The sequence below is a fragment of the Mastigoproctus giganteus genome, chromosome 4 (genome assembly GCF_048544385.1).
Source record: "Mastigoproctus giganteus isolate SK-2022 chromosome 4, ASM4854438v1, whole genome shotgun sequence".
NCBI lineage: Eukaryota > Metazoa > Arthropoda > Arachnida > Uropygi > Thelyphonidae > Mastigoproctus > Mastigoproctus giganteus.
Window position 1 is genome coordinate 24,113,441 of NC_143578.1, and position 20,816 is coordinate 24,134,256.

At 33.2% G+C, this 20,816-nt stretch overlaps 1 protein-coding gene across 1 annotated transcript in view; it reads right to left on the reverse strand.

Moving 5' to 3' along the window:
* Positions 1–20,816, reverse strand: part of LOC150086474 (uncharacterized) — a 153,862-nt gene that overhangs the window by 67,554 nt on the left and 65,492 nt on the right. Inside the window, exons 3-9 of the mRNA XM_090372179.1 lie at positions 18,035–18,096; positions 16,018–16,128; positions 11,449–11,525; positions 8,681–8,792; positions 8,168–8,260; positions 2,255–2,515; positions 164–292 (exon numbers count right to left, since the gene is read on the reverse strand). Coding sequence (XP_090228305.1) covers positions 164–292; positions 2,255–2,515; positions 8,168–8,260; positions 8,681–8,792; positions 11,449–11,525; positions 16,018–16,128; positions 18,035–18,096 — 845 coding nt within the window. The remainder of the gene's footprint in view (positions 1–163; positions 293–2,254; positions 2,516–8,167; positions 8,261–8,680; positions 8,793–11,448; positions 11,526–16,017; positions 16,129–18,034; positions 18,097–20,816) is intronic.

A 20,816-nucleotide genomic window follows, 5' to 3' on the forward strand; every position in this document is an offset into this window, starting at 1 on the left:
TAAAAAAAATGAGTTAAAAATTAAATAATCATATTTTAAATTAATAACAAGTAAGGTTCTGTGACTGGAGCCTTTTCAAGCCTTTTTAACTAATTTCATATAACCAGATATAAATGAAGTGACTCTTAAAAATATATTTTATTATTTTGTCAAAAAAACTTACTTTGATGGCATTTTCCTTATTTTTCATTTCATCCATTCTTAAATGAAACTCCTCTAATAAATGATCTTCCTTGGTTAAATGAGGGGAAGAAGGTCTGTTTTTATTCTCTTCTTCATAATCCAAGAGAACCTTAAAGGATCATTAGCATTAATTAAGAATATAAACTCTCAAGTATAAAGAACAAATCTGCATTTCAAATTTAATTCTTAAAGGATTAGATCTTGTCTACATAATTAAGATATGATTTCCTTATGATTTGAAAAGTTGAAAATATTTCTCTAAATGCAGAGAGCTTTATTTGAACCTCTATGTTCAGTGTTTTTGATGAAAATGTAGTCAGGTCTAAAATTTCCACAGTAGTATGAACACAAAAAAATTGATTAGAAAATATATTTGCTTTAATTTTCTTCAAAAACCAAGACAAGGAAAAATAGGAAACAGCCATGTAAACCAATAAAGTAGTTAGTAACTAATCAATTTAAATAATTAGCTAAGGCTAATTGTAAAAATAAATATAAAAAATGACTAGTAGTAGTAGTAGTAGTAGTAGTAGTAGTAGTAGTGGCACATGATGCAAGAAAGCAAGTGTAGGAGCTTATGCAGCATCAGCTAAAAAAAAAAAAAAAAAAAAATCACACCATTCCCTCCAAATGCCTGTCCAGTTCCTCCTTAAATTTATTTAACCTATCAACTTCCACAACGACAGATGGAAGTTTGTTCCAGCAATTAACCACCCGCTGGCTAAAGGCAAATTTCCGCACATCTATTCTACATCTGTCCTTTCTTAATTTGAACTTATGTCCCCGTAGGTTGGTAATCTGAACAAGTGGAAGGATCCCATCAGAATTCAGCGTGCTCAACCCATTCAAGGCCTTATAGACCTCAATCAGATCACCGCGCAGGTGCCTAGTCTCCAGCCACTGCAATTTGCAGAACTTAAGCCTCTCTTGGTAAGAGAATCCCTTCATTCCCCTCACCAATCGTGTTGCTCTTCTCTGTACACGCTCAAGCAAATCTACATCCTTCCTAAAATGAGGCCTCCAGACCTGTATGCAGTACTCAAGGCGTGGCCTGACCATTGCCTTATACAGAGGGACAATCACCTCCTTTTCCCTGCTAGCAAAATTCCTATATATCATTGACAAAACCCCATGACCCGCCCTAGCAGCCTGTCTGCACTAGTGTATATACAGGCTAAAATTTAACAGAATTAGCAAGTAAATAAATAATAAGCAATGCTACAGTTATTACTGTAATTATCACTAAATTAAAATTACAAAGTAATTGACACAACTCCACATAAATGTAGAGTTAAGTGTCATGTAGTTTGTAATTCTGATTTAGTTTGTTTGTTTGTTTGTTATTTGGTTTTTAGGAGCATTATCAACTAAGGCCATATTGCTCCGGGATATGCGGTGATCATTCCCTGACCTTTCCGCATCCTCCGTATTTGGTGGTAATGAGCTTGAACCCCGGTCTAATCAAGAAGCGTGTGCTATGCACTGCTGCTCCTTCCCACCTGGCTATGAAGGCACCTTCTGATTTAGTCATCTAGAATATATCATGTATGCCTTTCATGCAATATTTAATTAAAATTATATTAATCATAAATCTATAAAACAGGAGCCAGCAATGATTGATCAGAAAGAATATTTTAGCCAATTGTAGTGCATAGAAATAAAAATATAATAGAAATTATTGTAGAATACCAATGCCAGCAATGGCATTAATTACTTGCCTGATTTAATGTCTATGTTTTCATAAAATTTTTGTTTACCTACCTAATATGTTTTTATAATAAACAAATTATAATTCTAAAAATGGTATTTTATTTAAAATGGCAATATACAATTTTTAAAAAAATGATCGATAATAACTGAGGTTGAAGACCTTAATTACTTTTAAAGAAATTCATATGGTTGAAAGGCCTGATATAAACTTTCTAATTTACTTTTTTTCAATAAAAATTTAATTGTATTTTATTATTGATTTCTTTGTAACACTTACACTTCACTTCATAAAAGCTTAATTTAAAATAATGAAGAAATATATATCCAAAATTAAGAGATATAATTTCAGTGTGTTGTTTACCTTCTTTAAAACAGATTTCAAATCTTCCCTTGCCTTGGCTATGCCTTCTTTATTACCCAACCTTGCAGCAACAATTCCTCTAAATACTGCTGTATGAACAGCACTGTCTATAGCATCTAATGCTGAGCGTCTGTTATCCAGCATCTGTTTTATAGACTCCAGTTCATTTTCTTTGTCTTGTAATACTTGTGTGGCTTTAAGGAGTTCACTTTCTAATGTTGAAACTTGTTTATGTTCACTTTCCAACTTATCTTTTACTTCCTAAAAGTACATACAAAAATGCACATATATATTGCATTCACTTGTATCAAGATTTTTAAAAGATATATTTAAAGATTTCCACTTCATTTCAGTGAAGTGCAAATAAACACTGAAAAAAAAAAAAAAAAGAAGAGTAAAACAAATATGCAATTTGATATACATAAAATAGTGCATTAAATACACTGTGTAGCTAACATACAAGATACAGCACACAATACACAACATATACCTTCCATGACAGCACACAAAGTGTGGCTATTAAATAACAACACTGTTGCAATAAAATAAATATAATGAAATTCATCCCCGGGGGCTCACATCTGGTGAGTATGGGCTTGGCAAACCCAGGGTCCTGAGCTGGATATCATCATTCTTCTCTTTCTTGGTGATGCCTTTCTACTTCTCTCTCTCTCTCTCTCACACACACACACACACACACACACACACACAGGGGGTAACTCGGGAATAATTTTTTTTTTTTTTTTTTTGGCTGGTGCAGCATAAGCTTCAGGCTTCCTTGTACCATATGGCTAATAATAATAATAATAATAATAATAATAATAATAATAATAAAATACAAGTTATCCCCTTCAAAATAATTGCCTTGGGCTTGCACACACTGTTCCATACATTTCTTCCAAGCAAAGAAACATTTCTGGAAGTTATCTTCTGTAAGCAATTTTAACACTTTGGTCATTTTTTCTGAATGTTATCAATGTGCTGAACATGGGTTACCTTAAGTACACTTTTCAGTTTAGAGAAGAGAAAAAAAATTCAAGGGAGCTAGGTCTGGTGAGTAGGGTGCATGTTCACACACACGGATTTGTTTTTGGGCCAGAAACTGGCAGAGAGCACCTTTCGTGCTGGACCATCCAACCATCCTTCCTCAATTCAAGTCTCTTCCTTTGAATTTTTCCACACAGCCTTGTCAGAACTTTAATGTAGTATGTTTGATTAACAGTCTGATTTTGCAGGACAAATTCAACCACAATGATTCCTTTAATATCAAAGAAAACAAGAAGCATGGTTTTCATTTTTGATTTTGACATTCTTGCTTTTTGTCATGGAAGGTATTTCTGATTCATACTGGGACAGCCAACTTTCATTGCAAGTAATTATAGTACTCAGAAAGTCTGGATCTTCTTCATTTTCCAAAACATCTTCACAAATTTGGAGTCTTTTCTTTGATTTTCATTCAAAATTTTTGACACCATCTTGGCATACACTTTTCTCGTGCCTAAATTTTCAATTAAAATTTGTCTAACTTTCCTTTGTCCATATTGAATTCTGATGCAACCATTCCAATGCTTACACGATGATCACTTCTAATCAGTGTCCTTACGCAGTCCACATTTTCAATTTTCATGGATACTAGACAGAAGTTATTCATCATCTTCAACATTCTCTCTTCCTTATAAAAATCTTTTATACCATTCAAATACACAAGCTCTTGACAGAGTATCTTCCCCATGAACTTGATGTAACAGCTCATAACTTTCAGTTGACATTTTCTTTAGCTTTGTTAAAAAATTGAGGTTGATTCTTCTTGTCTGTCATTTTTCTGGCAAACTGCAAAAACACAAAGTAATGAAAACCAGTTTCATCACAAAATGAATGAGTGTGTTGGAATATGGCTTGGCAGACAACTAGGGAAAGGTTCAAGGTAAACTGCTGTGTTGCTGTTTCACAGGTGGCACTTGGTGGGTAGTGGCTGTGTGTGCACTCTTGTTATTTAACAGCCACACCTCATAAAGAGTTTGCCACCTGTCACTCATTCAGAAAGATGTGGGCTCAAATTCCATTGAATACAAAGTATTTGAGGAATTCTTAAAGGCCTCTTCAATCAAGATTGCAGTTAGTTGATATTATGACTCTTTCTGGGTTTTTTGGCCTGCACAACTCTCAAATAACTATAACAGTACAATATATAAAGCCCACATTGCAATAAATAAAAAGACAGGAGTTGTGCAAGAAAAGGTGCCACTCTAATATCTGAGGGACATATGCCATAAAAGGTAATGTACACATCATTATTATAAATAAAATATGAAAAAATAAATTTTTCATAATGTTTTCATTGAAAGGCACAGTTTAATGCAGGACAGAGATAGGTTACAAAAGGAAACACTTCACTGCATTGGTTTTGAAATAGTTAATTTAAACTGGGATAATAATTAACTTTTAAATTTAAAATTTAAATTTAGAGATACCACATGTGCCAACTCCTCACTGTGAACTGAGAACTGAATGTGATTATGTTTTCTTTAAAAGCCATTAATAGTTTTTTAAATAAAGTTTTTTTATATTTAAGAAGACCCAGGAAGAGGGGACTGGAATGTGTGGTAACTCTAAATTTAAAATTTAATCATTATTCCAGTTTAAATAAATGATTTTAAAACCAATGCAGAGAAGTGTTTCCTTTTGTAGCAATACAGTTTTATTTACTCTCAGTATGGCCACCACAGAAAAAGGAGTTTACAATTTCAGTGAAACTGTTTTACTACTACTGACATACCATCCAACAGTTAACAATGGGCTATACTTATGCCATTCATTTTTTGTGATATATGGGCTCAATTTTAAATTGTTTGCATTTTTATCCACATACATTATTCTAAGACCATAGCTTACCCTAAATATAATTATGCATAAAATTAATTTGCATAATACCATTTATAAAGAAGAGATATATCTCAAACAATCAAAATATTTTTGAAGCTTCATTAAATGTGGTAGCAAGCTATACCTTTTTAATTTTTATATTAATAACACAGTTTAGACAATCTTTACATTTTACTCACATGGTAGAACTGAAAACAAATATTGTTTTAGTTTCTTCTTAAAACAGTTTTAGATTTCCAGTAGCAGTAGTAGCAATTTTTCATAATTTATGCCATCACCTTTGTTATAATTGATAAAATACTCCCCAATGAAATAATGAAATATGAAGAAACGTTATAATTGTTGCACAGAGTTTGTGAATTCTCACTGACTGCCTTAACTAAAATAAATCAAATGACAAATCTGATGCAGGACAACAGTGGAAGATGATAAGTGTGCACAGAGCAAAGAGAACACTGCAGAGAATGTTGGCAAGAGTTGAAGAGCTACCAAAGAATTTCTGCCACCTTCTGAAGGTTCATTAGCAGTTATTTGGTTTGGTTGGTTTTTTTTTTTTAGGAGCATTAGCAAGTAAGGCCATATTGCTCCGGGGATATGCGGTGGTCATTCCCTGACCTTTCCGCCTCCTCCATATTTGGTGGTAACAGGCTTGAACCCCGGTCTAATCAAGAAGCATGTGCTATGCACTTCTGCTCCTGCCCACCTGGTTATGGAGGCGCCATGTCATTGGCAGTAGTAAATGTTCTGCAGCTTAAAGAATATGAACAAAATCACCATTTTCCTTTTAATTCTATTTCACTTCAAATACCAAACATAGCAATGACAATATTGTCCTCCTCACTACACATTCTACACGTGACTTATTGAAAATAAGTCTCTAGTGCATGGAAATTTAATCATCTTGTCACCAGCAACTGATCATCACTAATAGGGAAGAGAGGTAGGCATCATAATTGCATTGGTCCAACAGGAGGAATCACTAAATAACATTAAAGACTTTAGCATCAGCAAGGGCACATGATGCAAGAAAGCATCACCCAAAAAAAAAAAAAAAATCAATTCGATCCTGGAGAGATTGTACAAGGCTCAAGGAGTAGAATTTTTCTCAGCCTGGTCTGTGCTTGTTAACAGGAGAGACTGCTTCTCCAGGGATGGGATACACTTAAATAGAAAGGGTGCAAGAATATTTGCTGATGCTATTGAGGCAGGGTTATGTGGGTCAGGGAAAACTGCTAGTTTGGGGGGGATACATGGACTAATAGATTAACAGTAGCCACTGGCAGAGGACAAAGTGATTCTTGCACTGCTTTTATTGAAATGCAATTGAGCAGCAGCCTGGAAAGCAAGGTAATGGGGATTTCCAGGACTGCTGGGAGTCATAGTGAAATGAGTAAATACATGGGCTGTGTTCTTCTTCTTCTTCTTTGGTCCTTAGCTGGCAGCTGGGGGAGGCGGTTGGCCACGCAACCAGTATGCTGCTGTAGGTGCCGCAGGGTTTCGGACTTGCTCTGTGATGTTCTTCCATACCTTATGATCCATGGCGTCAGTCCTAGCCTGGTTAAGGTCGAGACGTCGGCTCTTCAAGTCATTTTCCACTTGCTTGGCCCACGTTTTCCTAGGCGCGGTCCGTTGGATGCTCCATTGGGTGGGTCGTTGTCTCCAAAGGAGTGTGGATGGTATTCTGTTCGTGCCCATTCTACATACGTGGCCAAACCATCTAAGCCTTCGCTTCTGGATTTGGTCGGCAATGGTTGGTTGCTGTTGGCATCTGGCACGGATGGTATCATAAGTGATGCAGTCGCGAAGAGAGATGCCCAAGATCTGCCGCAGGCATCGCATTTGGAATACCTCAAGTTTGTTCAAATCTAACTTGAGACAAATCCATGTTTCCGATCCGTAAAGAAGAATGGGCAGGATCAAAGTCCGGAAGAGTCGGATTTTAGTCTTTGTGGAAATGTTGGTCCTCTTCCACAGACACCATTTGAGCGAGGCGAACGCAGTGGCCGCCTGTCCAATTCTGCTGTGGATTTCCATGGTGGATGCAACTTTCTTCTCCTGGACCAGCGACCCAAGGTATTTAAAGTCCTGCACTTGCTCGATCTGGACGCCTTCGAGATAGATGGTGGCTTGCGACCCATCTGTTGTCAGGGCCTTTGTCTTACCAGCATTGATCTTCAAACCGTATGGCCGGGCAATGCGGGCAATGTCGTAGAGGATGTCCGTGGCTTCAGCGTCGTTACCGGCAAGGATAGCACTATCATCAGCAAACATCAGGTCAGTCACATAGTGATCCTTGTCATATTGTATGCCCTGTCTGTTTCTGAATGCTTGCCTCATAATGGCGTCGACCACGATGTTGAAAAGCAACGGGGAGGCTACATCCCCTTGGCGGACTCCAGTTTGGATGGTAAATTCCTCAGATAAATCGTTCTGGATGCGCACCTGGTCGTGATTATACAAAGCATACTTGCATGTACACCAATGCTAGGAGTATAGTTAATAAATTTGATGAGCTTGAAGTGCTAATCAAGATATCAAAGGTAGATCAGAGATGTGGTGTCACACAGACATAAGCAGTGCAGAATTGGAATTTGGGGAGTTTTTTTGATTGACATCATAAGATGAAAGAATATTGAGAACTCCTTTATGAAATACTCAATCAAGAATATGCTACTAATCAGAAGAGAAAGTGAATTTTGCTGTGCCAGCTGCCACTTAATGCCCAATTAAGTGAATTTCCCTTACCAAAGCTCTTTAAAAAGTTTCATTTCAGGAAATTGGATGTTACTAAATTGTACATAAGCACTAAGTTACATTTGCCAGAATTTTATTAATGCCAAAATAAAATGAATACAATTAAATATTATCATTAATTATCATTATGTTAAAAATTGTTTTGTAACTTTATTTTAAATATTATTGATAGCTTATTAAATATAAATTAACTAAATTAAGCTGTTAATTTTATTAATTCATATATTACATTTTCCATTAAACTACACATTTGTATAAATTACACCTCACTTTTACCTGAAGTTCTGTTTGTTTTTCTTCAAGATCTTTTTTCAACTTTTCTGTGGAAACTTTTCCTGATTGTTCTTCCAGCTGGTATGTACAAATTTTCTATAAACAAAAAAAAGAAAAAATATATATAAAATATACATCTTATATATAAAATATACATATATATATATATATATATATATATTACATAAAATGTGTGCATGCATGCATGTGGGTGCATATGTATACACACATTACAATTTTTTAGATTCAAAAATTTCAAAAATTCACATATATAATGATGTAGAAAATTATGAGCTCGTTATGATAACTATCTACATCAATGATGAAAGGCAATACAAATTATTTAGAGAAAGGACTTATAGTACTGAATTATTTTCTTGAAAATAATCAGTACTATAAGTTTTAACAACAGCTTATGCTTTTTACTGTACTCAGAGATGACTACCATAAAAAAGCATAAGCTCTAAAACTTATAGTACAATGAAAGGTAGCTGATATTATGTTATCAAAATTTACCTCTTTTAATATAACTATTTCACTTTCTAGGGCAGCCTGCTCTTTTCTTGCTTTGTTCTTTGTAGTCAACTGTTCTTGTTGATGATTTTTCTCCATTCTTTCCAATGTTCCCCTAAGACGAATAAATAAATATGAAACATAACTCAAAAATATAAATTTTTTTCCCATATTTTATTTTCTAATCTCAAATATAAGAAATTAACAAATCAATGGTATTCACATTAATGCGTATTGAGGGGTGAAAAGAAAGAATTTATGAAAATTAGATCTGAATTTCTAATGGTTACAATTTTCAGGAAATACAGGATATATCAGAAGTCTGGAACCATAGAAAGTGTATTTGGACACCTGAAGTCTGTGATTTATAGTCCCAAAACCAAAGAGTATTGCCAAACTGAGGGAAAAAAATTTGGAATGCATGTTCTCAGATTGGTGTTTCTGTCTTAAGAAATGTTCAAGGAAACATTCATCCAAGAATTCATGCGTGTATAGGTACTGATGGCAATCAATACAAATAATAAGTGAATTAAGTGTATACGTACTGTTTCGTTTTCCTTACAAGTGCAGATTTCTGATATATCCAGTACATAAGACTCGTCTATAGTACAGCAGAAGGGATGAATGAAGAAGGGACAGTTTGTATTTCTATATGACAAGAGGTCCCATGGCCAATATTAATAAATACCTTATTTTTATTGCAAAATATTAGCATCCCAGTTATTAATATGCCTTGTCAAGTACTTTGCAAGCCTAAACAGCATCATAAATCCGGCTGTACATATTTATTATTAATATTCAGAATATTAATGACACTGCATAATAATAAAATATAATTTTGATATATATTTACTTATTAAAATACTTCTGTGGAAATATTTCCATGTTGACACATTCATTGTATATTTGTAGTTAAGTACTATTCACACTACAAACTGTGAACAGTACTATCTGTGAACATATAACAAACAAGTCAACATAGGAAAATTTCAACAGAAGCATTCTATGCACATGTGATATTGCTTCTATATGATATGAATGCTCAATAGATGCAGCAAAGCTTATGCGACATGGTTCTTGGTAATAATTTGAGTATCCATTTGCTAGAAAATGATATACAGGGTGTCTCAAAAATATTGATACAAACATTTAGGGGAGGTAGGCAACATCTAAAGAAAGGGGAATTGCATAGGAACCCATAACCGGAAATGTCACCGTAAGTCGGTACACGGCGCTGTTCATCAGTTCGCGAGAGGAAAAATCTCTGGTTTATTCATTCAAGCAGTAGTCGCTGCATGAAGAGTATGCATCGATACATGAACTGTGAGCTTGCAGACATGCACCTAGTGTATGGATTAGCAGAGGGCCCACACGGTGTGCGCCCCCATGCGGCACAACATCGCTTCGCAATAAATGTGTGGGCAGGAATGGTCGGTGACTGCTTAGTCGGCCCATACCTGTTACCATCCCGCATGAACTCCGCTAAATATCGGATTTTTCTTGAACAAGTTCTACCAGGGTTACTTGACGATATTCCAGCAAATGTGAGATGCAACATTTGGTTTCAACATGACAGGGCACCTGCCCATTATGGAAGGTGTGTTCGTGACCACTTTAACAGGTGTTTTGGGCGTCGATGGATTGGCCATGGTTGGCCCGTTGCCTGGCCCCCACGCTCACCTGATTTATCAAGCTTTGATTTCTTTCTGTGGGGGCTCTCAAATCTATCATGTATGAATCGCCTGTGGAGATGGAAATGGATCTTGTGGCGAGACTCATCTGCGCTGCTGCTACTGTCAAAGAAACTCCAGGTGTGTTTGACTGTGTCTGCTAATCCATGCTGCGTCGGTGTCACGCATGCATCACGTCTCATGGTGGAACCTTCGAGCATCTGTTGTAACATCATGAAATGCATCCATCTCGTACTCCATTGTTAATATTATGTCAAATAAATGTTTGCCACTAATTACTGTCTTGTGTCATTTCTGCTTCTTGTGCCTCTGCTACTACTTTCCTATGACGTATCCGGTTATGGGTTCCTATGCGATTCACATTCCTTTAGATGTTACCTACCTCCCCTAAACGTTTGCACCAATATTTTTGAGACACCCTGTATATATATCATTTGTGCTTGTCAACAAAAATAAAGCTCAAATATGCCATTATAAATGCACAACTTAGCAAAAAGTTTTAATGTTGGTAAAATAATGTCTATTGAAACTTGTTACATACATATAAAAAAGTTATAAAAAATAATTTTGGTGCAGTTTAAAATATTCCTCCTACCCCATCCCCAAGATAAAAGTACTCTCATATCAGTTCTGCTGTCAAAATCAGTCAAAAACAAATAAAAAAAATGTGCTTGATATTAGCATTAGTAGAGGCATTTGATGCAAGAAAGCGAGCTTATGCAGCATAATAAATATTTAATTAACTAGACCAAGAAAATACTACTAATGCTAGCAGGACTCATAACCATTTGTTCAAGAAGCCAAGAAAAACAACACTAAGTTTTTTATAGAATAGAATTGATGTTCTTTGCAGGAGAGTGATCTCAAACTGTGGCATGAGTTATATAGCAAACATTAGTAGTAAAAAAGCTCTGGATCAAAAAAGGAAGAATCAGCACTTTTTATGAAATCTTAGAAGTAGGAGAATACTTGACAATGTATTTTTATTTGTCAGCTCGAAAAGCCATGCATTCATTTATAAAGAAAATAATAATTAGTATTATTTACAAATATATTTTTGGCAAAGTTGGCAATACTTACAGAGCTTCTTGAAGCAATTTGTGCTTTTGTTCTAATTCTTTCTTTAATGTTTTCACTTCTATCTGTAACTGCATATTCTATGAACAAATAAAAAAATGCATTTAATCTTAATGATTAAAAAATATGAAAAAAAATTAATGTTTTTAGTTTAAAAAATACATTAAACTAAAAACATTAGTTTAGTTTAAAAAATACATTAAAAATTTTTGTGTATATATACATATTACAAATAACTCACAGGTTATTCATATAAAATATTTTGTATTTTTAAAAGAAGATGTAATGAAAAGAGAATGCAATGGAAATTTTTATTTAAAAAAACAATACAGGTACTAGAAATTAACTTCAGATTTGCTAATAATCAAATTATAAATGAAAAGTAATAAATAAAGAAAACTGACAACTATTAGAGATATCTTGCCAATACTGGACTGAATTTGAGGTGTAACTGAATATGTTGAATTCACTGACTGAGTCTATCTTAAAAGTTTCAATTGCTTTAAGAATTTCTTCAGGTCCATCTAATACCTCTTTTTCAGTTTTTATTTCCTTTTCTCCTTTAATATCAGTCTATATTTTAAGGGGTGGTGCATCACTTAGTAGACTTATGAAATTTGACTGTTGCATACAAAACTCGATCAGATAAACACTGTCAGCTATCCACTGACAAATTTTGTCAGTGGATAACTGACATTTTATTCATCCTGTTCTTGGATAATCATGGCATCTATCAATCATGTACTACTCCCACATTTCTCTCAACAGTGATTTAAATGATTCAACATCCAAACTTCTTAATGAGACACAAGTCATGATTACCAACTTGTAAAACTTATAAACAATAGTTTTCATTCCTCAGTTAAGTAAGCTCTGCAAAAGTCCATCATTAACTCAAAAGTGGTGGCTCCTTATCTGAAAAACCCCCACCCCAACAAAATATCTACTGTACATTAATCACCGTTTCAAGATTAGTGGTTGAAAATCTATGTACCTTCCTAATTATGCATGCAGATTTACTTAAATAGTTTTGGTATTGACTGCAATATCAGAATTATATGCAAAAAGAGTTTAACAGATCAGGCACAACTATCTTTATTACAATTTCTGGTTACCACTTTGTGAAAAAAAAAAAAAAAAGAGAGGAGAAATATCCTGCATTAGTTATTGATGCAAGATTAATGGCTGCATTACTTAATTTTATTAATACTGTGCTTGAATTAGTGAATTAATAATCCTTTCAAATTTTTGGATGTATATTGGTTCTTGGAATTAACATGAAAAGATCAGACAACAGACCAAATGTTACCACACCTCTTAGATTTCCTCTGGTTATTTTCAGTATAGTTCATGCTATTTCTACAGCTTAGATACTGTTTGTTTTATGTTTGAATTATTATATTAAATAGTTTATTGAACTATTTACATCTTCATTTATTTGAAAAAAAATTACCATAATATTTCCATTCACAGCATATATGAGTATAAAATAGAGAATATATAAAAAACAGAAAAAAATACACATATATTATTTCCTATTTATGCAACACACACACACACACACACACACACACACACACACACACACACACACACACACACACACACACACACACACATCACACTCTCTCTCTCTCTCTCTCTCTCTCTCTCTCTCTCTCTCTCTCTCGGCAAATTATGGTTTAGGACCATTGTACCTACAATTAAATTTTAATTTTTTAATTATTATTAAAACATGAACAGATAAAGTTACAGGCATTGGTGTCTGCAGAATTCTGTATGACACATTCCAAGCAGAAACCAAAGCCAAAGCAGTGCACATATGTATGGTGAAGTTTCGAATGCTTAACAATTTTACAAATTTGAAAATGGAAGAGACTAATAATCTCATATTTACATTTTATGTTTTTTTTTTTTCTGGTTTTTCAGCTGGATTAATAAATGTTTGCTTTCACTGAAAATAACAGACATTAAAAACAATATTTAAAATTTTGAAATTTTTTTAAAGAAAAATTCAAAGGTACATTTAATAAGCATTGCAATCCATTAGTAAAATGTCAAGCATTAATATACTTGAAGCAGAATTAAAAAACAAGAAACAACCTTTTTTCAATGACTGCAATATAATTTTTCTAAAATAAAAAAATAATAAAATAATAAATAAAAATACAGACTAGATCCACTGTTTTTGTTACAAGTAGTGGTGATACCAACACTACCAGGTTAAAAGTTAGTTGGCCTGAACAATCCATCTTTTTGCCTTCTCAAAAGTTTTTCGATGCAGTTCTCTATTAATTAACCCCTGCTCATTAGCCTAAACTATTATCCCCTTTGGAAACAGCTCACCCGAGATAGATTTTCTTTTAAAAATAACCATTGGGAGTAATTTTGAGGAATATGATGTTGAAGGTAAAATTACCATAAATTTTGAGGTGTGTGGCTCACCCAAAAAATATAGCAATTATTTTATTTTTATTAAAGGAAGAATAATTTTTTCTAATTTTTTTTTTGTAGCTGCAAATGACTATGATTTTTCCGTTTTTGACATGGTTGGTAAAGGCTGAGTATGAGAAATCACTGTCTAAGAGAGCAAAAAACAGGGAGCTTTTCATGTACATGAATACAAAGAGGAAGAAAACAAAACAGATCAGACTATTGCATAATGGTGTGGAAAAGTCTTAGATAAACCAGCTGACGTTGCTGATTGAATTGAAACGGTATTAAATATCGATCTTTACTGATAAAAAGCTTCACAGTGAGGAGAGACTCTGCATGTGAGACCAAACAGAATGAAACTAATGATATTGAAATTACAGATGACTGTTTATTAGAAAAAATTTCAAGTCTAAACGCAACTTCTCTAATCGCAAGACTTCTGGAGTTGATGGACTATACCCAATAATTTTGAAGGATGCAGCGAGAGAGAGAGAGAGAGAGAGAATGCACTGAACAATTAAGGTTAATTATGAGGGCATCACTGGACTTAGGAAAGATTCTCTGGAATGGAGAAGTGCCAAAGTATCACAAATACATAAAGGTAGTTCTAAGACTGATGTGGTTAACTACAGATCTGTCAGCCTGACTTCACTGGTAGGGAAAATCATGGAAGCAATGATAAAGGTGCAAACAGGGACATTCAAATAGAAATAGAATTCTGAAGGGTATATAAAACAGATTTGTTAAGGGAAAATCATGTTTAACTAACCTGGTTAGCTATTTTGAACACACTTATTCATGAACTGAATGTAAGCTATAATTTTTATATTGTATATTTGGATAGCATCGACTCAAGTGAAGGTTACTTTCACTAGAATATGCTGTAATCAGAGGTAAGAATCTAAGACAAATTGCAAGGTGGCTGGAAACAGAGGGTTGTGATTAATGGTTACTCTTTGGACTGGTCTAATGTCAGAAGTAATTTACAGAGGTGGTCTCAGAATCAGTCCTTGGGGGGGGGGGACTGGTTCTGGGACCACCGTTGTTGCTGATTTTTATACATGACATCAATGTAAGGATAGATATCTATCCTTATGGCATGATATAAAAATTAGCAGATGATGTGAAAACTGGGAGAATAATTAATGATCAGCACTAAACACCACACAGCTTTGCAAGGAAACCTGTGGCTTCCTTGCAAAATATGACTAATACTAAAAAAATATTCAGATCAATTTATCTTATACCATATACAATGTGGAAATTCTTATACTGTATTACTTGTATGAGTATATTGTTCTGTGGTATTACACACCAATAGTACTATACCAGTATACATATTTATACCAATGCAATCAAGCAAGATGCAAAGTACGTAGTAAATATTGCATCTCTAATGAAAATGCATAATGGATACTATTATCAAGAGTACTATTATCACTGATCAGTGTTATTAAATTACTGAAATATATAAATTATATATTTTTGCAACATGATAGTGATATAATAATTTAAATTTTTTTAAGAAAAAACATACTACAATGTAGGTAAACAAAACCAATTTATGAAAATTTAAAAACTTCACACATCTCTGCATTCAATTTCTGTCTTGTGAACATTTTGGTCTCTTCCATGATAATAGAGGTGCTAACTTTTGGCTATCAGGGGCTTGTATTCACATTAAGAGACATCATTACACATAGATGATCTTCCTTGCTAATACTGTTTTATAAAAATAGCATCACAAAAGGGAAATCTGCTTTTGTTTAATGGAATTTGATTGCAATCATTAATAGTTTAGAGAAAATGATAACAGAAAAGTAGAAAGGTGAAATTTATTACATATTTCTATATAAAAAGAAAGCAATAAAAATTACAACAGAATCCTCTTCAAATGATATTAATTACCCTATCTGGTAAAATGTTCTCTCATTTTGTCTAGTAAATATAGGCTTTCTTGAGCATATTATAAAGAAAATTTTCAATAAAATGAAACTACTAAATCATTATAAGCAAAGTTTCAATTTCTATTTAACACAATGGACATAAAAAATCTTCCAAGGGATGCAGAAAGTCTTATCTTTCCACAAAATTATAAAAACAACAATTGTTTCAGTAGGACTATAAATAACTTACAATATTTTGAGGATCATCATGGCCAGCATGAAATTTTCTTCCTAGTTTTTCTTCTAAAAAATACATTCGTAGCTTCAAGTTAAAGTTCTCCTTTTCCAGGTCAGCTATATGCTAAAGAAACATATATGTGTCAAATATAATTCATAAAACCCTAACTCTTTAAACAATGTTTTTTTTAAGATTTAAGTTTTATGAATAGAATATTACAAACATATATGGTTTAAGGTATGATGACTACTTTTGTTTGCTAGCAGTAATATAATCTGAATTACAATAAAAATGAGATTTTTTTATTATAATATTAAAATGAAAAGTATACCCTATGAAATTACGAACAGCTTGAAAGCTAACAGCTACTTCTAAAATTTATTTATTTTAAAATTTCATGAAATTAAAATAAATTTTTCATGAAAAATTTATTTCATTTACATAAATCTTAAATAAATTTTAGACCCAAAGTAGTACTAGGAAGTAAATAAGCATTTTAAAGTTAAAATAAGTTTGTTTTATGCACCTCCCAAGAAAAAATAACTAATGGATGGTATTACAAAACCAAAACTGTAAATGTGAATTATTTAAAAATAATTCACATTTAGTTAGTTAGGCAAAGTTATTTTAATGTCATTGAAATAAGCAACTAATAAAACATTGAAGCATGTTTAGTTGATAGAAATGTGGTGTCTATGCTTAATCTTGAAAACAGATTGGTTAACTGTACACTGATAAAATGTTTATGAAATATGTAAATAGATCACTCCATAGAGCCAACGGAGTGATCAGATGCTATAAAAAATTAAATATACTGTAAGAGTAATATACTGCACACATATGTAATATACTGCACACATACTATCCAGAAGGATATTTAGATAAAACTTTCAACATATTTCTCATTTGGAGAAATATGTTGAGAAACAAGAAATTAAAGCTGCTACAAATTAGACTGCTGCTACATCTCCAATCAAATACTAATTCAAAAAAATATATATATTTTATGCAATAAATAATACCACGATAAATTAAAGTAGTAAATCACAATGCACCCAATATGAGCACCTAGCATACCACCGATGCTATAATTCAATGTTATAGTATGGCTGATGCCATGTCACTGAAAGTAGCACAGTCAGGCTTGACTACTACAGAGAAGGCACCTCCGTAGCCAGGTGGGAAGGAGCAGCAGTGTGTAGCACACGCTTCTTGATTAGACCAAGGTTTGAGCCCATCACCACCAAATACGGAGAATGCGGAAAGGTCAGAGAATGACCAACGCATATCCCGGAGCAATATGGCCTTAGTTGCTAATGCTCCCAAAAACCAAATAACAAACATAACAAATAACAGAGAAGAATATTTTACAATTTATCATAAGAATTACAGAGATTAGAAATGGTGGAAAAAATGTATTTCAATAATTTCTGAAGACACGACACAGTCAAACATTAGAAATCTATGCTTTGAAATTGCATTGCCTTAATTAAGGTTTTTGAAATTACAGTACCTTACTTATACTGCCTTAATTAGGAAGATTTAAAGTTTATTTCAAAACTGAAGGATCTGCTTTGTGGAAGGTGTTTTCAGAACACCAGAGAGCCCTCTGCTGAAGTGAGCCACTTTAGATCTCAACAAGAATGGCTGGCTAACTAGAATGAAGCATATATACCAAGATATTGGGAAGTAGTTATTATAGGGGAGGAGGATTATACTGAAGGATCATAATTTCAGTCTGTAAAATAAGTATTTAATATGTGCATAATGACATAGCATATTATTTTCACTCATATGCTCATAGTTTTAATCAGAAAAGTTAGTTTGTTATTGTTATTTGGTTTTTAGAAGCATTAGCAACTAAGGCTATATTGCTCCATTCAGAAAAGTATGTTGTTTTTTTTTAACTAGAAGCAGTTACATATGACAATATTGCAAGTTTTGATGCTGAGCATTTTTAATATTCTGCACACTCATTCATGTCATAAATGGCTGAAGAGTTTTGAAGAAATTGATGAAAATTACTTACTTTATCATATTCCTTCAAAGTTAAAAGCTTGACAGGAGAACCTAGATCAATACTCTGGTTACCTACAGAGACAATGAATAAATACTAATTAAAAAAAACTCATTTACTTGCAGCAACACTGAAACATATTAACACCGTACAAAAAATTCATCTTTGCATATACTTTGCATTCTACCAATTTGTATAAATTAATTGATATAATTTTAAAAATCCTAAAATAATGCAGTAATTAACAGCTAAGTCTTTATAGCTCTTAAGTTCCTTCTCTAATTTCTACCATGCCCTCCAAATATTTTACAGCATGCTTGACTTGCCTCACAAGCCTGTAATTCTAGATATAGTCTCCTACTCATGAAGGGGTATTGTAAAGTTCATATTCTCATACAGAAATAATGACAATAAAATTATGAAATGTACCTTGCATAAAAAAATGTGTTTTCTTTCTTTTTTTTTTTTTTTTTTCAGATAATGAGTGAATTTGAACATCATGCCAACACAAAAAGGGTTTGATGCCAAAAAAAATTCATACATACGTTGGGAGGGAGGAGGGGGGAGAGAGAGAGAAAAAATGCCTTAAAATAATAGTCTCTCTTTCTAATAAAGCTATACAGTTCACAGAGAAAATCACATCTCTGATATAATGGATAGAATTAGCCAAAATATCATTAAACATCTGTATTAATAATACAGAAAGTGATTAAAATGCATGGACCTTTATAATAAACAGAGCTGAAATTATTCCATTATTTCAGAACAAAGAAAGGAAACATTGTAACTTCATTTCTTTGAACACATTATGAATTAAAAAAAAATAAGCAGGAAATTACAAACAAAAAACTGCAAAACTTTTAGATACCAATTAACTTGGCATTACAGGTTAATAATGCTATGATCTTTCAAATATATCAAAAAAGGGCAATCTATATGAAAATTATAAAGAAACTGAACATTACTAATGTTTCATGCTGACAAAAATAAATAAGGAATCAAGTAAAGCAAACCATAATTCCAAGTATTATACCAAAGTGATCTTTTCCTAGCAACAAGTATCAACAAAAGGGAAAACAATGTGGAACGGCTGACAATTTCATCAGTGGTAAATTTTGTACTTTGTACCCTTAGACACCTCAATTTTATACCCTTCCTTAATTTAAAATAAAATGCTTTTTTTTTGCATTTATAATTAACTTTTTATTCCGATATTTCAACTAAAATCTAGATTAATATTAAATCACGTTTTAAATTTCAGCTGAATCCAAACAACAGAATGAAATATAAATATTAAAATTTCTTTTTAAACTAGAGCAGCCTTTCATTACAAAATTTTTACTGATATTTGATTTAATAAAAATCATTGATTATTTCCTTGAGCACTACAGAATTTAAAAGTTCACATTAATGACCAGTACTGAACATCTATGCTAACATCAGAATAAAGTAAAATAAAGAAATCCACCCCCATTCTTTGGTACTGCCTACTCCTCCCCTAAGATAAAACTGATACTGATTTAGATTAAATTAATCAACACTGACAAAGCTTGGACCTGTGCTCTACAGAAATGACTATTTATCCACAAGTCAACCTAAAGTAACTAATATTGTTTTTAATTGAATAATGCAGTATAATGTAGTGTTGCATTATTATCTCACACTGATTCTAAGCTGTGTAGACATGCTGCCAGGACAGCTCATGGGGGTTTTGTCAATGATATACAGAAACTTTGTTATTAAGGATAAGGAGGTGATTATCCCTTTGTATATGGCCATGGTTAGACCACATCTTGAGTACTGTATAAAGGTCTGGAGGCCCCTTGAGGAAGGATGTAGATCTGCTGGAATGGGTGCAGAGAAGGGCAACCAGATTGATGAAGGGAACAAAAGGGTGCTCTTACCTAGAAAGGCTTTAGTTCTGTAAATTGCAGCATCTTGAAATTAGGCACCTGCGAGGAGATCTGATTGAGGTGTTTAAGGCCCTGAATGGATTGGATAAGCTGAATGTTAATGGCATTTTTCCACTTGTTGAGACTACACACATGAGGGGGAATAAATTCAAGTTGAGGAAGGTTGGTTGCAGGATAGATGTGCAGAAGTTTGCCTTCAGCCAGGAAGTGGTTGATTGTTGGAACAGGCTTCCATTTGTTGTTGTTGTGAAAGTGGATGGGTTGAATAAATTCAAGGAAGAACTAGACAAATTCTTGGAGGGTACAGATAGATGAACTGTGTAGGTTTTTTTTTTTTTTTTGGCTGATGCTACATAAACTTGCTTTCTTGCATCATTTGCCATTAATATTACTATTTCAATACCTGAATTGAAATAGCATGCACGCCACCTCCTTATTAAATTGCAATGGTAATCAGGAAAAATTGGTTCAGTACAGACCACTAATGGAAGTTATATGATATGCATTACAAATGTTGTTTTCAATTGTAAATTTTTCTTCTGCACACCACCTGAGCTCTCCATTTTGATTCAATACCTTTTGTCTGATGAGCAAAGCAAATAGGCCCAACAGTGCCTTTGAGTTTTTAATAAATAATGGATTCATCTGCTTAGTGATGTTATTTGATTAAAAACAATATTGATTACTTTAGGTTGACTTGTGGATAAATATCGTTGTTTCTAAAGAGCATAGGCTCTTTTAACATCATTGGAGGGATAAAAGAGTCCCCAGAGAGTCACAATAGAAAAAACAATGTGGTCCTGCATTATTTCAATATCTGTGTTAAAATAATACCCATTTCTTTACTAAAAAAATTTCTTTTTTAACTCAAGTTTGGATAT